This window comes from Cervus canadensis, chromosome 24 (genome assembly GCF_019320065.1).
Source record: "Cervus canadensis isolate Bull #8, Minnesota chromosome 24, ASM1932006v1, whole genome shotgun sequence".
Classification (NCBI taxonomy): domain Eukaryota; kingdom Metazoa; phylum Chordata; class Mammalia; order Artiodactyla; family Cervidae; genus Cervus; species Cervus canadensis.
In genome coordinates, this window is record NC_057409.1 from 7283169 (window position 1) to 7303120 (window position 19952).

General features: G+C 51.7%; 1 protein-coding gene across 1 annotated transcript in view; it reads left to right on the forward strand.

Annotated features, from left to right (window-relative positions):
• GRHL3 (grainyhead like transcription factor 3) overlaps window positions 1-19952 on the forward strand; it is a 35901-nt gene that overhangs the window by 7924 nt on the left and 8025 nt on the right. The window contains exons 2-13 of the mRNA XM_043445839.1: window positions 4818-5004; window positions 7709-7770; window positions 9888-10233; window positions 10482-10555; window positions 11024-11177; window positions 11400-11511; window positions 13196-13290; window positions 15533-15691; window positions 16246-16324; window positions 16433-16566; window positions 18261-18295; window positions 19471-19559. Coding sequence (XP_043301774.1) covers window positions 4818-5004; window positions 7709-7770; window positions 9888-10233; window positions 10482-10555; window positions 11024-11177; window positions 11400-11511; window positions 13196-13290; window positions 15533-15691; window positions 16246-16324; window positions 16433-16566; window positions 18261-18295; window positions 19471-19559 — 1526 coding nt within the window. The remainder of the gene's footprint in view (window positions 1-4817; window positions 5005-7708; window positions 7771-9887; window positions 10234-10481; window positions 10556-11023; window positions 11178-11399; window positions 11512-13195; window positions 13291-15532; window positions 15692-16245; window positions 16325-16432; window positions 16567-18260; window positions 18296-19470; window positions 19560-19952) is intronic.

The following is a 19952-nucleotide window of genomic DNA, read 5'->3' on the forward strand; positions in this document are numbered from 1 at the left end:
CAGGTCACCTAAAGTCTCTGTTGTCTGTTTTCTGGTCTATAAAGTAGAGATAATAACACATCATGTATGTTGGGAGGCTCCATGAGATAATGAATGTGAAAGTCAAGGCAAGGGGTTATTACACTGTCTCTTTTGTTTTTGACATGGAACCTGTTCACAGACAGGATGCTGGGAGAGGATGTTAATTTAAGAACCTCAGGCAGTGTGTCCCCTTTACTCTCATTTGGGGGTTCTAAGAAAATGATGGTCATGATGATGATGGTGATGATGGCTGTTATTTACTAAGCGATTATTCTCTGGCAGGCTCTAGGCTTAGCACATTTCTCATGTTAATACACTTAATTTTCCTAACAACACAGAGATTATCCCCACTCTAAAGTAGCCAGCCCTGGTGACTCCATCACATAACTGTGTTCTAATTTTCTTCACAGCACTTATCACTAACCAAAATTAACTCATTTACCTACTTGTTTATGGTCTGTCTTCCCCCAATTAGATTGCAAGTTCCGTGGGAGCAGAGCCTTATCTGCCATGCTTTTGGCTGATTCCCCAGTGCCTAGAAGAGCCCCTGGTTAGCGCACAGAAGACACTCAACAGACCCATTTAACAGATGAGAAAATAAGCCCAGAGAGGCTCAGTGCCTTACCCAAGGACACACAGTTACTTGGGTCTGTCAGGCTATGCCCCTGATGTTATAATACTTCCTCCCACGGTACTACGGATCCTTCTGTGCTGCACCCTGGTGAAGATCTGATGGCAGGAAGGCTGCCCAGAGTCATGTCCTCTCCCTACAGCCTCCTCCGCCATCCCCTTTTCACCTTCTGCTTGTTGAGGAGCTCTGCTTTGGACAGGGACACCAACAGAGAGTTTGCAGAGGTCCTCGGGGAAGGTGGCTGGTCTCCCCTCTTTGTTCTGGCTCTGTCTCCCACTAGTAGGGCTCACACCTTCCTGGAACCCTTTCATATCTGTTCCCCACCAGGCCCTCAGCCCTCAGTTCTAATCTTTAGGAGAATAGGGAGCCAAACATTTTTAGGTTTCAGTATTTGGCACATGAATCAATGCTAATTAACCTTATCCATAGCCAAGTCTTTTTAGAAGCCAAATACTTTGACTTGGAACATGACATTGATTGGTAGCATGAACAGGCTTGGGAACCAGAACTCTGGAGCCCGCCCCCGACACTGCCCCCAGTGCCTGGCTAGAAACTTCCAGTCATCTCACTTCTTCCCTTAGGCCCCCTTGCCTTGTGTGGGTGGGAAACCCTTTTCTGCCTGGCAGTGGAGGATTGGTTCACTGTATTCCGGAGGAGGGAAACGGCCAGAATAAGAAAGGCATTTGAAAGGAGACTAGCGTGGGGTTAAGAGCTGCATCTTGGAGCCCAACAAGTCCAGGTGCTAGTTGTGCCTCTGCCACTTACTAGCTGAGTGACTTGGAGGTAACATCACCTGAGTCTCAACTTCCCCAAAACCTGTTGTGCAGAGTAGATAAGACAATGCAGAAAAATAGCTATGGGAGTGGTGTAAATGCTGGTAAATGCTTGAGGTCGGGTAGCTGCTGTGTATCAAGGAATCAGACTTTGGGGTCTCCACAGGATGGATTAGAGACCCTCACAGGCCAGAAAATCCTCCTGGATGGACAGCAAACATTGTCTTTTCATTTCTGATGCCACTTTATCTTTGTCTTCTAAAATTTAACTTTTGAATAGGGTAAGATAACTGATAGCTCATTAAAGCTGATAACGGTCATTCCACCAGAGTCAGCAAATTGGTCCTAGGATGGCTGCCCACTTCAGTATTTTGGCCTGGAGAATCCCATGGACAGAGGAGCCTGGCAGCTGCAGTCCACGGGGTTGCAAAGAGTCAGACACAGCTGAGCGACTTTCACTTCTTCACTTCCACATCTGCCAACCTCTTACAGGGTGACGACGTCTTGTACCACTTTGCAAGCACTCAATGTCTAGCTCCAAGCTGGGCTGAGAGCACGATTATTTTTTTGCACATTGCTCCTTTATTAGAAATTATAAATGAGAAATTATTTCAACACCTGAAGACCAAACCTACAGCCTAAGATTCCATAGACTCAAGATTTTTGACATTCTGGAATGAGCTTTCTGTAACGTATACCCTTTCTGTGGCATGAAAGCATCATTCTTTTTGTATTAAGCACTTGTTATGTTCCAGTTGTGAGCATTCTTCCTGTGACGGGGTCACTCAGTCCTCATTGTCCTATATGGCAGGTGCTTTTATTTGACTCATTTTGTAAACAAGGAACAGTGCTAAGTGCTGGGGTTCCCAGTTGACCCAGAGAGTGGGGTCCATCAGGCCTTTCCCTGTTCCTTCTGTGCCCCCTTGGTTTGGGAGTTCCATTTAGGCTGAGGCTGGGAGGGATTTGGGGGCAGCCACCTGGTCTTGCTCCGTAAGTTGCTCTCACCCCAGGCCCAGGAGGCAGCTGGGAGGGGCCTTTTCTCACCCCTCCATCTTAAGGCCCATGATTTATCGCAGCAGAAACTTGGGGTGTGCCTCCCTCTCCATGCCCCTGGAGCAGGAAGGTTTCTGTCATTTCTCTTTCCTGTGTGACAGCTCCCTCTCCCTCCCTTTCAGAACCTAATACCCCACACCCCGGGGCTCAGGGGGATGGGAGACACTGCCCTGGAAGAAGCCCCTGGGAGAGAGCCCTCCCCACCCCGGCCTGTCTGCGTGTGGGCCCGGCTGCTGTTCCCGCTCTGTGTCTGAGAATGCAGGCTTGAGCTGCGGGGCAGTGTGAGGGCACTCCCTGCGGTGTGATTCGGTTTGTGAAGGCCCTCGCCCACCCACCAGTCTGCCACAGTGCCTGCAGTTCCATAACTGAGCATTTTCCTGTTGTGGCAAGGATTGCCCTCTTGCACTGCGGGAAAGCCGTGTGGCTTAGTGGAAAGTGTGTGGCTTGGGTACTCGACAATCCTGGTTGTGTCATGGGCTAGTTGGGTGACCTGAGGGGCATTTCCTCCAAGTCTCAGGTTTCTCCATCTGTAAAATAAAGCAAATGATCCTTGCTTCTAGTGTTCTTATAAGGAGCAGAGCTGATTAGTGGAAAACATACAATAATAGCACAGTGAACGGTAGCTGACATTACTCCTGTGTCCCTTAACAGGGGAGAATCTGTGAGACTCACCTAGCAGGGGGCATCAGGGCACCAGCAGACCAGTCTGTGCCCGCTTCATGTCTGGGACTCTCTTTTCCCATCCTGGCTGTCTGCTGTTTCTCACCTACCGCTATCCCCCCACATTCTTTGCTCTAAAATGAACATAACCAGAACTTCCTCACATCTGTGCCCTTGCTCATGATTAAGAGCATGTTCTACACGAATGATTCACAACGTGTGGTCCCCAGACTACCAGCATCAGCATTACCAGGGAACCTAGGGGTGGGGCCTGGAAATCTGTGTTTTAACAAGCCTTCTGTGCCATTCTGATGCAGCGAAAGTTTGAGAACACTATTCTGTGTTACAGCACCATCCTGCTTGAGCTTGAATCCCCTCTGGGCCACTCACTAACCCACTAACTGGGACCTTGGGCAACTCCCTTAATTTCTCTGAGCTTCAGTTTCCTCATATATAGAATAGGAACAATAATAGAAACTGCCTCACAGGGTTGTTGTGAGAATTAAATGAGATAATCCTTAAAACGTGCTTATCTCAGTGCCTGAAATGTGGTCAGTGTTCAGTAAAGATTATACATTATTTTTGTCATCATTACCATTATTCTGTATTATGTGAATGTATATATAATATATATGTGAATATATATGTATGTGAATAAATATATAGAATATATATATTCTATATTCCTGGGACCCTCCCCCCACATATTACATAAGTGATATAATTACCCATGTTGAATGTCCTCCAAAGAGTCTGTCTTGATCATTTGCCTCTGAGTCCATGTGGCTTGTATTTGTCTGCGTTGTCAGTGAACTGCCCAGGTTCTGTCTGCCTAGGTGTGCCCTGCAGCATTCCACTCCAGTTCCTGGCATCCGAGCAGCTGCTTGGGCACTGTACAATAATTGTTGGTCTGAAATGCCATTTACCAAGACCCTGTCTGCCTATGGGCTTCCTTATGCTAGCTTTCTCTGTCACTTGCCACATTCTCTCTCTAAGTTGAAATGATCTCCAGCCTTCTGTGTCTTTCACAGTCTTGAGGAGAATGTGATTAGAACCCATGCTGAGTTATCTGGAAATCTTATTCTTTGCACCTTGTCATTGTTATTTCCCATCCTTGCTACACTGATTCCTCTTGAATAAGTACTTTTCATGGAAGCATTTTTTTAAATTTTCTCTCAAGCCTTGCAAGGTTGGGATTGTAGTCTTTCTATTGTAGTTGAGGGAACTGAGGCCCCAAACCTACAGCTTCTCCATGGCAACATTTGGTGGTGACCCAGGGCATTTGGCTCCAGAGTTTAGGTACTTTTTACTGCCGCATCTGTCCAATGATGACACAATAAGCATTTCAAGTTTTCAAGGCTGGTAGCTCTCTGAATTTCTGAATGTTGGTCTGAGGCTGACCATTCATGGACCTTCTGCTGCATATGCATGTTCAGTCATGTCCGACTCTGCAACCCCATTGACTGTAGCCCGCCAGATTCCTCCATCCATGGGATTCCCCAGGCAAGAATACTGGAGTGGGTTGCCATTTTCTTCTTCAGGGGATCTTCCTCACTCAGGGGTCAATCCCACGTCTCTTGAATTGGCAGGTGGATCATTTACCACTGAGCCACCTGGGAAGCATACGCATGCCTTCTGCTGGGACAGCCTAAATTTGACTTTCCTTACCTACTTTTCAGTTTCAGATCTGTTCGGCTGCTAAAGAACGACCCAGTTAACTTCCAGAAGTTCCCCTACACTAACGAGGATGAGGCCTGGAAGACCTACCTTGAAAACCCCCTGACGGCGGCCACGAAGGCCATGATGAGAGTCAACGGGGACGACGACAGCGTTGCGGCCCTGAGCTTCCTCTATGATTACTACATGGTAGGTAGTAATCATATGTCCGTATGTCCGCCACCTCTGGGCACGTCCCCCCCCAACTGAACATGCATCTTTGCTTTCAGGCTTCATGGCTCTCCAGCCCACTCTGACCACCCCTGACCCCTCACCATGTTCTTTCACACCTCTGGGCCTTTGGACATGCTGGTTCCTCTGCCTGGCACACTCCCCTCTCCCCTGGCGAAACCCTACTCTCAGCTTTAAGTTACCTCATTCATTCCCTGAAGGTGGGGAAGGTGTTCTGGGCTTTCCCATGCTGTGCCTCCTCTGGGCACCCTCAGCAAGTACCATCATTTTCCTTGACGCTGTCTTCAGAAACTTGCTGTTTGTGCATTTATTCCTCCATCTCACCTATAACGCTGAGATCCTGGAGGGCAGGAACCATGTCATGGTCATGACTGAGCCCCCAGTACCCCACACTGCCTGCCACACAGTGCTCGATATGTACTGATTGAATGGATCAGTTCCTTGGCCACACACACCACAGCGATTACCTCTAACCCACCATCTTCTTTCTGTCCCTTAGGTCATCCCAGTTGCCCTGTCATTCCCCACCTGCCTATTTGCAGCCCCACCTCCTAAAACATGCCTTCTGCTCTTGAGTCCATTCGTTTCCTTCAGGGCCCTTCCCAAGGCCCAGCTTCTCTCAGAAGCCCCCCTCGTATCACCTCTCCCTCTCCTGAGTGTCTCACTGTCGTTCAAACCCTTGTGCCATTATATGCACTAGACCACTTCCTGACATACCATCTCTTATTGTTCTCTAATTGTTTCTGGGGCCTTGACTTTGAGACTGTCAGTTCCTAAGAACAGAAATTAGGCCTCTCACATATGAGAAGTGTGCTTAAACCTATTAGTAACCGCAAGTACATAACACCCATGACGTCACCCTCTTCCAGTGCCTTTGCCAGACACTGCTAATGGATTACCACCTGCATTCGCACTGAAGACCACAAAACCTTACCTTCAGCCTAGTAACTCCAGGCACCCCCACCCATCTGTCTGAATTGCCATGACAGCAAACTTTCTTGCTATCCCCGTGCTGGGTTATTGCTCCTAGAGACTTTCCCAGATTGGAGGCTGGGGACATGAATAGCTGATTGTGGTGATAACTGAATCTGAAATTTGAAGATTCAAAGCCACCTTGTAAATAAACCTTCAAATTCACTGGCCCAAGAAGTAGTTTATTCTACACAAAGGAAGGCAAACTCTGCAAATTCAGAGACCAAGTTGGGGGAAGTGGTCTCAGATACAAAAGAAACCCCAAATTATCTCTCTGGCCTTTAGTTCTCATCTAGGAGTGGTATGGTACCCTCCCTTCCCTTCTCCCAGCAGACTGATGATGGAAAAGAAATTTGAGTTGACTGTCTCAGCCTGGGGACCTGGTAGGAGCCAGAATTCTAGGTCTGAGCTTGAAATAACTCCAGCCTGGGATATATCGCTTGAGACTGGGCCATAAAATAAAATCTAGCATTATCTCCCCTGAGCAAGAGTCCATTCCCAGGGCCAGAATGGTGGGGCCGGGCTCTGAAGGTGACACTTGCAGTGGATTCTTTAGTACAGCATCCCAGGGAGATACACCTGTCCCCCTCCCCCTTCCCAGAGCACATTAGGTCAGAGGAGCACTGCAGATACTAAGAGCACGGTCTGACGGTGTGGACAGAGCTCCAAGTTGGGAGCTGGAGACCTGTTCTACCACAAGCTGGCCGTGTGACTTTGGGCAGTATAGTCCTAAAGGTGACCACTTACCATTTCTTACTGAATGCTGGACACTGTGCCAGGTACCTTTCCTCATGTTCTCCCATCAGTGTGATTAAAAACCCGGGCGCTGACATCACTAGACTTGGTCAGAGACCTTGTTCTGGCTTTGTTAGCTTTAGGGAGAAATGACCCAAATTCTCTAAGATACAAAATATTATAATTACACTCATGAGAGGTAACATTTACTTAATGCTCTGCATGTGCCAGGTGCTAGTCTAAGCACTCGCAACAATCCCAAGGGTTGGTATTACTATTATTATTCCTGCCGTAAAGATGATGACAGAAAGGTTGAGGGCCTTGCCCAAGGTCACACAGCCAATATGTAGCAGATCTAAGAACTGTACCCAAGAAATCTGGATTCAGAGTCTGTGCTCCTAATCACTAAGATGATAGAGCTTCTCTGGACTCCAGTTTTCCTCATGCGTGTAATGGGGATAACATTGGTAGACATCACAGAGAGCTTGTAGAGATTAAACTGGAGCACGCAGAGAAGCCACTTAGCTCAGGGCCCAGTGCGTAGGAAGCACTCCATTAAAAACAGTGAGCATTATCTTTACTAATAAATCTTCACAACACACTTAAGGGAGGGACTGTCATCCCCCAGACATATGAAGAAGCTGAATCTCAGAAAAGCACAATTGTTTATCCAGAGTCACACAGCACTTTTAAGTGGTAAAGTAGTTAGAACTTAAGCTGGGCCTGCCTGACTCCAAATTCCATGATTCCTAAGTGCTAATTTCAGGGCACTTCTTCTCACTCTGTAACTTGGGGCTCAGACTAAATGGTCTGCTAACTCAAAGGACTGGCAGGTTTCCTCCCAATGACTAAGGTAGCTCCCCGCGTGACCAAGTTCCCTGGAGGGAGTTGAGGCTCCTGACAGTCGGGTCTTACCCAGGAGCCACACATAAATCCTTTCTTCCTTTCTTCTCAGGGCCCCAAGGAGAAGCGGCTACTGTCCTCCAGCACTGGGGGCCGGAATGACCAAGGCAAGAGGTGAGGCTCACCCTCACCACCATCCCTGCCCCTCTGCCCTTCCCTACCCCCTCCCCGCCTCACCTCGGGCCCCTTATCCACTGGGCACAGGAGGCACAGTGCCAGTACTAGGGTCCACAGTACCCTTGTGCTTAGTCCCTCAGTTGTGTCCAGCTCTACAACACTCTTGTCCATGGGGATTCTCCAGGCAAGAAATACTGGAGTGGGCTGCCATGGCCTCCTCCAGGGGATCTTCCCAACCCAGAGGTCGAGCCCAGGTCTCCCACATTGCAGGTGGATTCTTTACCGTCTGAGCCACCAGGAAGTCCACTAAGGTACCCTTCGGGGCCCACAAAAGTATTTTATCTATTCTTAAAATCAGAAGAAAACGATATAATCCAGCCTGGATTGTATTTGTATTTATACTGAGGATTTTTAAACTATTTTTTATGGAGGAAGGGACCTATGATCGGAAGAGACTGGGGCCCACAGAGTCAGGGTGAGACCCTGCTTGAGTGCACACACACACAAGTGCCTGCAGGCCACGTGGCTAAAGTTTACTAAAAACAAACTTCAAAGCCACAGTAGTGGAAAAGCCCTGCTGGAAGCTTTGCTGTTCTAGCTTCAAAACCCTCCCTGCAGCCTCAAGGGGAGGGGACACCTATGTTCCCATATTTCTTTCCCTTGGCTTTCTTAGGCCTCTGCCTGGCACTAGTGCCTCAGGGCATGGATGTTCCTTTTCTTATAGAGAGCGGCCCAGGCCATACTCATGGCCAGATGGGCACTGGAAGAATACTGCCCCCCCTTCTCTACTTTTCCTTACCACCAGTAGGCAGGGCTTCTGCTGAGAAACCTTCTGGGTTTCCTTCTCTCTTCCTTCTGGAAAGCCCAAACTGCTAAGGCAGGCACTGAAGCACTTGCGGCTGGCTTAGGGCCCTCCACTGCTACAAACAGTGGGTTTTTGTACATTTTCCTCAAAACTAATTTTTTTAAATGTTGTTAGCTTTTCTGATTGTAAAATACCTGCTTTTTATAAAGTGTTCAAATTCTATAGAAACATATAAAGTAAAAAAGGAAGGAAGGGGAGGAGGGAGGAATGAATTGGTAGACTATATAATGTATTTGTTCATTTGAAGAAAATTGTTTATAGGTGTATGACAATTTTAGGGAAATTATGAATAAATAAGTAGAAAATTCTAAAATGAGGAAGCTCAAGTTAATATCATAACTCCAGTAGCGACAGAGGTTGTTCTAAGAAAACTTACCATAGTAAAATATTTGACCAGCCAGCAAACAATATTTGTGTAGTTATAACAAGTAAACTATCTACTGTTGAAACTATTTTTAAATTTAGTTTACTTTTTAAAAGCAAATTTGATGTAGTAATAAAATAAATACCCATATTGAGGCTGGCCCTTGAGAATCAGAAGTATGGTGGTGGAAATGGAAGACCGGCACAGTCACAGGAGGGCACCCGTTGATCACAGAATCATCTTATGATAAGGTCTGTGTGTTCACTCGGTGTCTCTGATTCTGTGACTCTCTGGGGCTCAGGTGTGAAAATCGTTTATCTGGCTCTTTTGACAAAGTGAGGACTGTATGCAAAAATTCTCTGGATTCTGTACAATGAAATGCATTAAAGACACTGTTATTTTTGCTTAAAAATACAAAGTAAAAAAATGAAAGTTTCTTGCAATTCTACTACTTTCTTATTTCCCTTAATAGTTTGGGATATATCCTTCCAGACCTTTTTCTCAATGTACACTATCTGTACTCACAAATACCCACTCTTGCCCTCACCAGGAATGACTCAGTACAATAATTTTAGTGTGGGGACATCTGACCCTGGATGAGGAATGAATAAACTTTCAGTTTTTAAATTACCAAGTACTGTAATGGACAAAGCAGGCATTTGCGCCCTGAACCTCGATCTGGTACCTGGTTCCTCCCTGCTTCCCTCTGTGACACACTGGGCCCGCTGCAGTGTCTCATTTCAGGCCCGTTGGGAAGACCTAACGTTACCTTGGATTAAAGAAGGTCAAATATGTCTGTGTGATGGTCACCCTGCAGTCCAGCCAAGGACCCCCTCTAGGCTCCAAGAAAAGAGGTGTACCCACTTATCCCCCCTCTCTCCTCAGGTACTACCATGGCATGGAATATGAGATGGACCTCACCCCTCTTGAAAGTCCCACGCACCTCATGAAATTCCTGACAGAGAATGTGTCTGGAACCCCAGAATACCCAGATGTGCTCAAGAAGAATAACCTAATGAGCGTGGAGGGGGCTGCACCCACGCCAGGCAAGGCAGCTCTCCTCCCCACAGGCCCCAGCAAGCTGGAAACCGGCTCCGTGGACAGCTACCTGCTGCCCACCAGCGATGTATATGATAATGGCTCCCTCACCTCCTTGTTTGAGAGCATTCACGGGGTGCCTCCCACGCAGCGCTGGCAGCCTGACAGCACCTTCAAAGATGACCCACAGGAGGTGAGGGCCCACCCCCACACCCCTCCAGCATCCCTGGGTACACACATGTACAGAAGTGGAGAAGACAGATGGTCAGAGCTTTGGAATCACTGGGAGAAAGAGTTCTTGAGCTGAGGCAGGGTCGCCATGGACTTTTGTCCAGGTTGTGCACTGTACAACCTTCACAGTTGTATGTAGTGGCCCTGGGTTGAGGTCCCAATGGAAATGAATGTGAACATTTATTTACCCTGGATTGTGTTTCTCTACAGTCTCTGCTCTTCCCAGATATCCTGAAAACATCCCCAGAACCCCCGGGTCCAGAGGACTATCCCAATCCCAAGAGGTAAGTTAGCCTCTCTGGACCCTTGACCACTGGGCAGTGGGCAGGGGACTGCAGACAGAGCTTCACACTGTCCACAGAGCAAGCATCATCACCGAATGAAAAGAGAGACGTGAAGACATGTAAAAGAAAGAGTGATTTCTACATCCCTTTCCCAGGTTGTGACAAGCAGCTCAGAACTCAGCACCATGTTAGAAAATCTAGGTTCCACTGTTTCCTGGTCTCCCTGGAACTTGGTCACCCCTCAGGGCTCTCTCGTTTCCATTATTCATTATTCAGGAGGATTGTGCCTCCACAAAGCCATTAAATAGAAACCCTGAAAACGCGGAAATGGAGGCCCTGGGAAGTAGAGTGATTTAGTGAGGTCGCATGGTGAATCCATAGCAGAGCCTCAGGCTTCCTGCCCCACTGCCCTCTGGGATACTCCAGCCTGGGAGCCCAGCCTCACTGTCCTCTCCTGCCTCCCCGCAGTGACTTTGAGTATACCCTGGGCTCCCCCAAAGCCATCCACATCAAATCAGGCGAGTCGCCCATGGCCTACCTCAACAAGGGCCAGTTCTACCCTGTCACCCTGCGGACGCCAGCGGGCGGCAAGGGCCTTGCCTTGTCCTCCAGCAAGGTCAAGGTACGTTGGCCACCCTGGGACTGCTTGGGAAGCGGGCAGGGTGGTCAGGTCAGCCCTGCCTGCCGGGGCTTCCAGGGAGAGGGTGTGGTTAGAGGACTGCCCATTGCCAGGGAAGTGGGGCAGCCCAGCCAAAGGGCAGGGCCGCCTGACCCTGGCTTCGGGGAAAGAGGTTGCCCAGGCCTCTCCTGAGGCAGGGGGTCACGGTGACCACTGTGCTTGCAGAGCGTGGTGATGGTGGTCTTCGACAATGAGAAGGGCCCAGTCGAGCAGCTGCGCTTCTGGAAGCACTGGCATTCACGGCAGCCCACTGCCAAGCAGCGGGTCATCGACGTGGGTGAGAGCCCGCTCACACCCTCCACCCCAGTGTCTCTCTCTCTGACTCTCTGTCTCACACCTCTCTCTCACACACACACACACTCCAGTCAGGCCTTTCTTGCTGTCCCCCTTTTCCCCACCCACTTCTGACCTCTGCAGGGCTTATTTCTGACTCCAGCCGCCTGCCTGGCCCCTGTCTCCAGGTCACAAGCTGTGGGGTTTGCAGGGATTTGCATGTTGACTGGAAGCAGTGACCTCTTTTCTTTGTTGCTTTGGGATAAACAAGGCTCTGGGGGCCCCAGGAGTACCACATAAACAGACCCCTGGGGTGCTGGCCGGCCTGTCCCCATCAGGGGTCTTGGCCAGTTGAGACACAAATGCATGAGATAACTGTGCGGGCAACGGGTGAGCTGGAAGCTGGAAGCACAGTGCCAGGGCAGCTCTGCTTTGGAAGCTGGAAGCTTTGTGCTTTGTTGGTGGGCAGGGAGCCAGGGAAGGCCTCCTTCTGTGTGCCGCCAGTCCCGGCCCCGAGACGGGTGGGAGGGCAAGCCCATCCTCGGATCTCCAGGCCCGGGCTCTGTCACTCTCTTCCTGACGTGTGACCTGTGTCATCCCCTTCCTGAGCCTCGGCTTCTTCAACTGTCACCTGGGAAAATACCAGCCGCCCCATCTGCCTGCCGTGCAATTTCTGCCTTGGAACCATGTGTGCTAGAGAACATGACACAAATAGGGACGATTCAGTGACTTCTCTGAGAGGCCAGATGGCACAGTGGTTAGGAGCCTGGGCTCAGGAGCCAGAGAGAACTGACCTCTAGACCTTGCTCTGCCTTTTATCGGCTGTGACCAGACTTCTCTGAGCTCTGTTCTCCTCATGTGTAAGCTGAATATTCATAGCATTGCTGTGAGGATTAACTGAGGGCTTGCCGTATGGTAAGTGTATAGCTCAGTTCAGTTCAGTCGCTCAGTCGTGTCCAACTCTTTGCGACCCCATCGACTGCAGCACACCAGGCCTCCCCGTCCATCACCTCCTGGAGTTTACTCAAACTCATGTCCGTTGAGTCGGTGATGCTATCCAGCCATCTCATCCTGTCGTCCCCTTCTCCTCCTGCCTTCAATCTTTCCTAGCATCAGGGTCTTTTCAAATGAGTCAGCTCTTTGCATCAGGTGGCCAAAGTATTGGAGTTTCAGTGTCAACATCAGTCCTTCCAATGAATATTCAGGACTGATTTCCTTTAGGATAGACTGGTTGGATCTTCTTGCAGTCCAAGGGACTCTCAAGAGTCAAGTGTATAGTAGTACTATCATTTATTTAATGTTACAAGTTCAATACTGGTAGTACTGATTTTACTATTGTTATGACTACCACTGTGACTTCGATTACCATTTTACCTAGGAGATCTCCTAAATCACAGTCCCACTGAAAAGAATAAGCTCCACCCCAAAATCATGTGGGCCCTGGCCTAGTTGGCAAAGTTAAGGAGTCCCTCTGGGATTTGGGCAGATCTCCTTCCCAGGCTGGACCTCAGTTTTTCCATCCGTAGCCCAGGGCACAATGAGTAACTTCCTCCCTAGTTTGAAGCATGGTTCTTGGGGGAGAGAATCAAGTCCCTGCCAAGAACGGGGTCCAGCCCCTAATGACCCCTCCCCATGGTGCCCCCAAATCCCTTGTCTCCTGACTCTCCTCTGGTCTCCTGTGGTTTCAGCCGACTGCAAAGAAAACTTCAACACTGTCCAGCACATTGAGGAGGTGGCGTATAACGCACTGTCCTTCGTGTGGAATGTCCATGAGGAGGCCAAGGTCAGTGCTGGGGGCATGGCTGGGATGGGACTGGGCTGCCAGCAAGTCCCAGGAGAGGGACTGTCCCTAGGATGGTGGTAGCTGCTCCAGTGAGGGCACCAGGGAGGAGGCAGGATACAGGAGCGAAGGAGAAGCCCAGGCTCTAAGCTAGAATGGCCGGGCCCTTATCCCACCTCCGTGACCTTGGACAAGTGCCTCAGCTGAAAATTGGGAGTGTGACCTTAGCGTGAATGGACAGGTTGGCATGAGGCTCAGGTGAGATAAGAGAAAGGCAGAGCACAGCCTGGTGCGGAAGTGGTGGCTGTTGTTATTAGTCCAGTCCACCCATTTGCCAGATGGGAAAACTGAGTCTTGTGCAAGCCACACGGCAAGCTGCTGCTGCTGCTTGGGTCTCCTGACATGTGAGCCAGTGCAGAGTGTTGCAGGAGGAGTGCTGTGGAGTCTGATAGATGAAGGCTGAAGTCCGTTACCTCTCTCATGGAGCCCATAGGAAGGGAAGAGCAATCTGCCTCCTAGAGTTGTGGTGAAGATCTGAGGAGATCATGTAGCATGGAGCAACGGGCACTTTGTATGCCAAGCCCATCGGAGAGGCCTGAGAAATGGAGCCTCTGGCAGTATTTTTTTCATACCAGTGATGAAGCCATGTAGTGCTTGAGACCAGCCTCACGCTCGCCGGTGCTGCCGGGTCCCTCTGAGTCTCGGTCTTCTGTTTGGACAGGTGGTATCGCAGAACAGGCACTAGTCAGAGGGTCAGGGGCTGGGTGACCTTGGGTGTGTCCCTTCACCAGCCTGGGCCAGGCCTACCGCATCAGACCAAGTTTGGGTCAGGCTCGTGGCAAAGTCCCTTTGGCCTGGGAAAGCCAGGGAGCTTATCCCTGCCTCCCTGCCACCCCACCTCCCCTCATGGGGCGGTCCAGGCTACCCGGAGAAAACCAAGGTGAATGGGCTCTGAAAACAGCAAGGAGAGGCACAAAGGCAAGGGATTATTATTATTCAAACAGACACCCGGGACTGGGGAGGAGCTGGGGCCTCCAGTTCAGGGAGTGGGGGAAGAGTTTCATGGGAAGGGAGCGGTGGGTTTCGGTGGGGATTTTCTCACAGCCTCTTAAGCCCCCAGGCTTGGGTCTTTGTCAGGTGTGAGCTGGGTGGGGGCGGCAGCAGGGCTGAGCTGGCTGAGGGGGAGGTATGTCTGGCATGCATCTGGGGGCCTGGCCCCCAGCAGCCAGGGAAGGAAGGGGGTCAGCTCCAGCACCACCCCACCCCCACTTGTTCAAGTCAGGATCGTTTCCAAGGGAAGAGTCCCAACGAATAGGGGCCAGCCTGGAGTGGGTTCTGGCCTGGTGTCCCATGGAGGAGCCAGCAGTAGGCAGTCAGTAGGTGAACTTGCTAAGAGACGTCCAGCTAAGACTGACCCCAGGCTACCATCAGCTGGACACAGGCTTCTGGTTGAGACTCCCATCTGTCCCACTCACAGCAACAGTTATGAAATATCCAAGCCCCCTAGGTATTCTGCCACCCTCACAGCCACAGGAGGTAGGTTTAATTGTCCCCATTTTGCAGATAGAGAAACTGAGGCTTCGTGAGGTTCAAGAACTTATCTAAAGTCACATGGCTTGAGGGGCAGAGTCTGAGTGGCCCCGCGTCCAAGCTCATTCCTCTGCCACCCTGCCCAGCTCCCTGTGGAAGCATTAGCGAGTCACATGCATGCTCAGAGCCTCTGTCTCCTCGGCTGTAAAACGGGGGTGACTGGTTCAGCTGTTGCTCGTGCTGGTCATTCAGGGGCACAGGCACATGTGCCACCCTCTGTGGCCCTGGGCAGGGAGGTGGTGGGGAGGGGATTTGGCCCTTCTCTACCTTCTTGCTCTGAGTTGCAAAAAAAAAAAAAAACAAACGAGGCTCTGGATTTTAAATTCCTGAAGGACCCTTAATCTCCCTCCCTGGCCCTTGATCCTTTGGGCTGCCCCTGGCAATCTAGCGGGAGCTGCATTGTCCACTGGTGACACCCTGAGCTCCAGCTCCGGTTCCCTTATACGCTCCCTCCGTCGCCCTCGGACAGCGGCCCTCTCGGAGCGTGGGTTTTCCCTGGAAAAGAGAGGTGGTGAGGTTTGCCTTCCGGGGGCGTTGTGAAGTTGAGGGTGCCCACCCGGTGCCCAGTAGACTCCACGGTCTTCAGGGAGGCCGTGGGACCGCAGGTCTGGGGACCTGGGCCGGCTGTTTAGCGAGCTCCCGCCTCTGTCCCCAGGTGTTTGTGGGCGTCAACTGCCTCAGCACAGACTTCTCCTCCCAGAAGGGGGTGAAGGGCGTCCCCCTGAACCTGCAGATCGACACCTACGACTGTGGCTCCGGCACCGAGCGCCTGGTGCACCGCGCTGTCTGCCAGATCAAGATCTTCTGTGACAAGGTGGCCGGGCAGACCCTCCGCGGAGCCCTGGGCGGGCGGGCCAGCCCGACCCGCGCGCCCTCCTCTGCCACGCTGGGTGCACCTGCCTCTGCTGCTTGCTCTCTGAGCGTCTGTGTCTTCGTGTGCTTGTCATCTGTCTGTCTGGCTCCCTGTGGGTGTATTCTCCTCTGCTCAACCCTTCCCCTTTCTACGCATCTCTTTCTAGGTCTCTGTACAAAGCTCTCCAGGTTTCTTTTGCTCTGTGTCCGTCTTTTTCACGTTTCCCTTTCTTCTTCCCTCCCTCTGAGTTCCTTTCCCGGTTCCCTGTGTCTGTCTCTGTTCCTCTCTCCCCACACCTCTCTGTCTCCCTCAGTTTCCTTTCTCTGTCTCTCTGTTTCTCTGTCTCCCAAGCCTTTGCTGACCTCAGACAGGGCTGGGGCACGCTGGGCCGGGTACCTTCCCGTTTCCTGATCTCACCCTGGGAAGAAAGCAGCCCTGGAAGTCCCATAGTTGCGAGGAAAAGCAGCCAGCCCTCCCGAGACCATTGGTGACCCCCGGCCCCCTGTCTCCCACAGGGAGCAGAAAGGAAGATGCGGGATGATGAGCGGAAGCAGTTCCGGAGGAAGGTCAAGTGCCCCGACTCCAGCAACAGTGGTCAGTGGGCCTGGGCTGGGCTGGGTTGGCGTGAAGGGGAGAGGAGACGAGAGGGCAGAGGCATGAGCAGAGGGACCTCCAGGCACAATGCCTTCCTTTTCCCACTAGGCATCAAGGGCTCCCTGCTAGCCGGCTTCAGGGGCAATGAGACCACCTACCTGCGGCCTGAGGCGGACCTGGAGACCCCGCCAGTGCTGTTCATCCCCAACGTGCACTTCTCCAGCCTTCAGCGTCCTGGAGGGGTGAGGGTCTTGGGCTGAGAGAGGGTCTGGGCCTCTGGGTGGGGCCGTCTTAGCAGAGACCAGCGGGGAGCAACCTGCCACTTAGCAGGACAGGCCAAGTTAGAGGTTGATAGGTCCTGACATCACCAAAATGGAAATATCTTTATTGAATCCCAGGGGACTCAAAAAATGTATATACAGTCATATAAGTTCAGGGACCTTTTCTACTGAACAGTGCTCATGAAGAAATGAGCTTCATACCCATTGAAATGTTCACTCTTGGAGCACACACGGGTGGCTTCTAATGTCCGAGCCCCAGGTTAGAATGCAGCCGCGTCGGAGCTGGGTGGATGATGATCGTCTCAGCAAAGCTTGTGAGGCTCACTTTACACTGGGCGCTGCTCTTAGTGCTTCCCACGCGTCCTCTCCTTAACCCTCATCACCTCCTCATGAAGTCGGTAAAGTCGTTCTCCCTGGGTTCACGGGATGGAAACTGAGGCATTGAGACCAAAATCACACAGGCCGTGGCAGAGTCAGGACTGGAGCCCAGGCAACCTGGCTTCAGAGACAGTGCCCTTCACCACGGGTCACACCACCTCTCAAGGCAGGGAGCCGCTCACCAAGCAGCTTGCCCGGCCAGCCCTTTGCTGCGTCATCTCGTTTCTCCCTCACAGGCATCTTTTGAGGTAGAGGCTGTTATCCCCATTTTTCCCGACAAGGTCACACAAGTCAGCGGCAGAATCAAGATCCCAGAGCCTGCCTGTTAGCTTGCTTCCATATTATGCAATTCGACCGTTTCCACCTGTTGAGCTCCCCATTTAGGTGGGCATGTTTACAGAAATGGCCATCAGTTCACAAAGACATTCAGTGCATTGACTCCGGACAATAAGATCACTTATGGAGCAGCCAGTCCTGATGTCAGCCTTGGCGCACGTTTAAAGCCTCTCTATGTCCGCCACACCCCCTTCTCTGCCCTGAAGTAGTTCTGTGGCCCCCATAGCACAGGAGGCTGCATTAACCCACTCTCCCCCCAACCCCAACCAGAGGCCTCAAGTAGGGAGACGCCCACTTGAGCGATGGAAGTCCCCATCGCCAGGCTGCCAGCTCTCCTGTGGGAGGAAGAAGTGGGAGACCAGTCCTTGTACCTGTGAGCCTGGGAGACCAGTCCTTGTACCTGTGAGCCCGAGAGAGGGGACCCACGGAGCGGAAAGTCCCCGTCCTGCCTCCTGGGGGGTTGCCCTGGAGACGGCCCTCTCGGGGCCTGGGTGTCTTACCCCGCAGGACCAGTGATGGCTGTCCAGGGGCACAGGACGGCTCAGCAGACAGCCTCTTCCCTTCCGCTCGCGTTCCCTCAGCTCCAGCTGCCTAGTTACCAGCTGCAGGCCGGCCTGCAGTCCCAGCCCCCCCAGGGGAGCTGGGACTCACTGATTCTGCCGCCATCCCTTGAGCACCTCGTGTGTTCACCGAGTCCTGACTCATCCAACTTGGGCTTGGTGCTTCCTTTCAACTCAAGGTCTCAGCTCACTTGAGGGGACTTATCTGAGGAGAACAAGCTGGAAAGGCATTAGAACTGCCTCCCCCGCGCAGCCCCCCACAAAGATTGTTTGTCCCAGAAAGCCTCCAGCAGCTGAGGGCTCGCCTCGTCTTCCCGTGTGTGTGTGTGTGTGTGTGTGTGTGTGTGTGTGTGATGGAAAACGTCTCCCTCTTCCTTGCAGGCAGTGCTCTCAGCGGGACACGGCAGCTCCAACAGGTATGGAGAGAAGCAGCCAAGGGCCTCACCTCCCTCCTGCCGCGGCTCGTTGGCTCCCAGCCTGCCCTTCCCTTTGCTGTCCCCCAAGCCAGAGGCTGGGCCCAGAGGAGGCACCCGGGAGACTCTGCCCCCAGCCCCCAAGCTAGACTCACTCTCCTTTCTCACTGAAACTGCCCGAGTTTTTATGGGTTTGTTTTATTTGAAAAGTTGGCGAATCTTTGGCGAGACACCTGCTTGTAAAATGGGAAAGAAAAAGCCTCCGAGATGGGGGTGCAGATTTGGAGCGTGAGGAGGGCAGCTGTGCGGGAGGACTGAGGGGGAACCACCCTGCGCCTACCCCCCTCCCCCCCCCGCCCCAGCAGACTCCAGGAGGCCCCAGGAGGGGCCAGGCCCTTGCCTTCCGCCCAGGATGGGCCTCTGCGTCCTTCCCTCTGTCAGCTACAGTCGCTTCACCACTTTCAGCTTCAGCTAGAAATCTGTCAGAGGAAAATGGGCTCATGAGGATGAGGCAGATATGAGAGGCGGCATGGAACAGAACCTCTGTGAACAGGAAAGCACTTTATGAAGATCACGTATTGTTGGTATCAGTCTCTTCCGTATAAAAGGAAGTACTTTCACACCAAATTCACTTATCACCTCACAACAGCCCCAGTGAGTCAAGCAAGCAGGGGTTATTGCTTCACTTTATAGACAAGGAAACTGAGGCTCAGAGAAGTGAAGTGACTTGCCAGAGGTCACACAGCTATGAGTTAGCAGAGGCAGGCTGAGACCTACAGCTGACCTACTCCAAAACCCACAAGCTTCCCTCCTTCCACTGACTCACATCCAACTTGATTCTTTCAAAGAAGAATAATGTTGATGATGAAACAGTAGTCCATATTTATCGAGGCCCTACTGTGGGTCACACAGTGTTCTAAAAGTGGTGTGCATTATCTCCTTCAACTGCACAACTTTAGGAAGCGCCCCGTTATAGACAAGGACCCTGAGAAGCTGTCACCCAGCTCGGGAGGGGCAGGGCTGGGACGTGAACTCATGCAGGCCAGCTCCAGAATCTGCTGCTTTACCTCTGTCCCACTGCTTTGTGCCCACCCTCTTAGGGTCTTCTTTGCCTCTGGGCCCATCAGCCTCTGGGATCTCCCCGGTTCCTCACAGGCCTCTTCCTGCCTTCCCCACAGGTTGTCTCTGAAGCGCCCCTGCTCGCCCTTCGCCGAGGAGTTTGAGCCTCTGCCCTCTAAACAGGCCAAGGACGATGATCTGCAGAGAGGTAGCCTCCCGCCCACCCCTGCCCCAGCTCCCCACGAGGCCTCCCCAAAGCCTCCACCTGATCCTGGTCTAGGCAGCCAGGGCCGTACCGCCTCAGCGGGGAGGGCTTGAGGGGTTCTTTACTCTCTGGGGCTGGGGCTGGGCCAGGATTTGAGAGAGGGGTGGACAGCCATGGAGCTGGAGGACTTCTGCCTGCTCTGACCTTGGTGGACGTGGGTGTCCTGGGGCAGCTGTAAGGCAATAGGCTTGTGTTGTTCTCTGATAGAGGGAGGAGTGGGTAGGCTTTCCATACCTGGCGTTCTGGCTTTGACACAGTCTGTGACTTCCTGGGAGAGGGGGACTGGAGCTAACCATCAAGAAGAAACCAACCACCAACTAAGATCAAAAGCTTCTA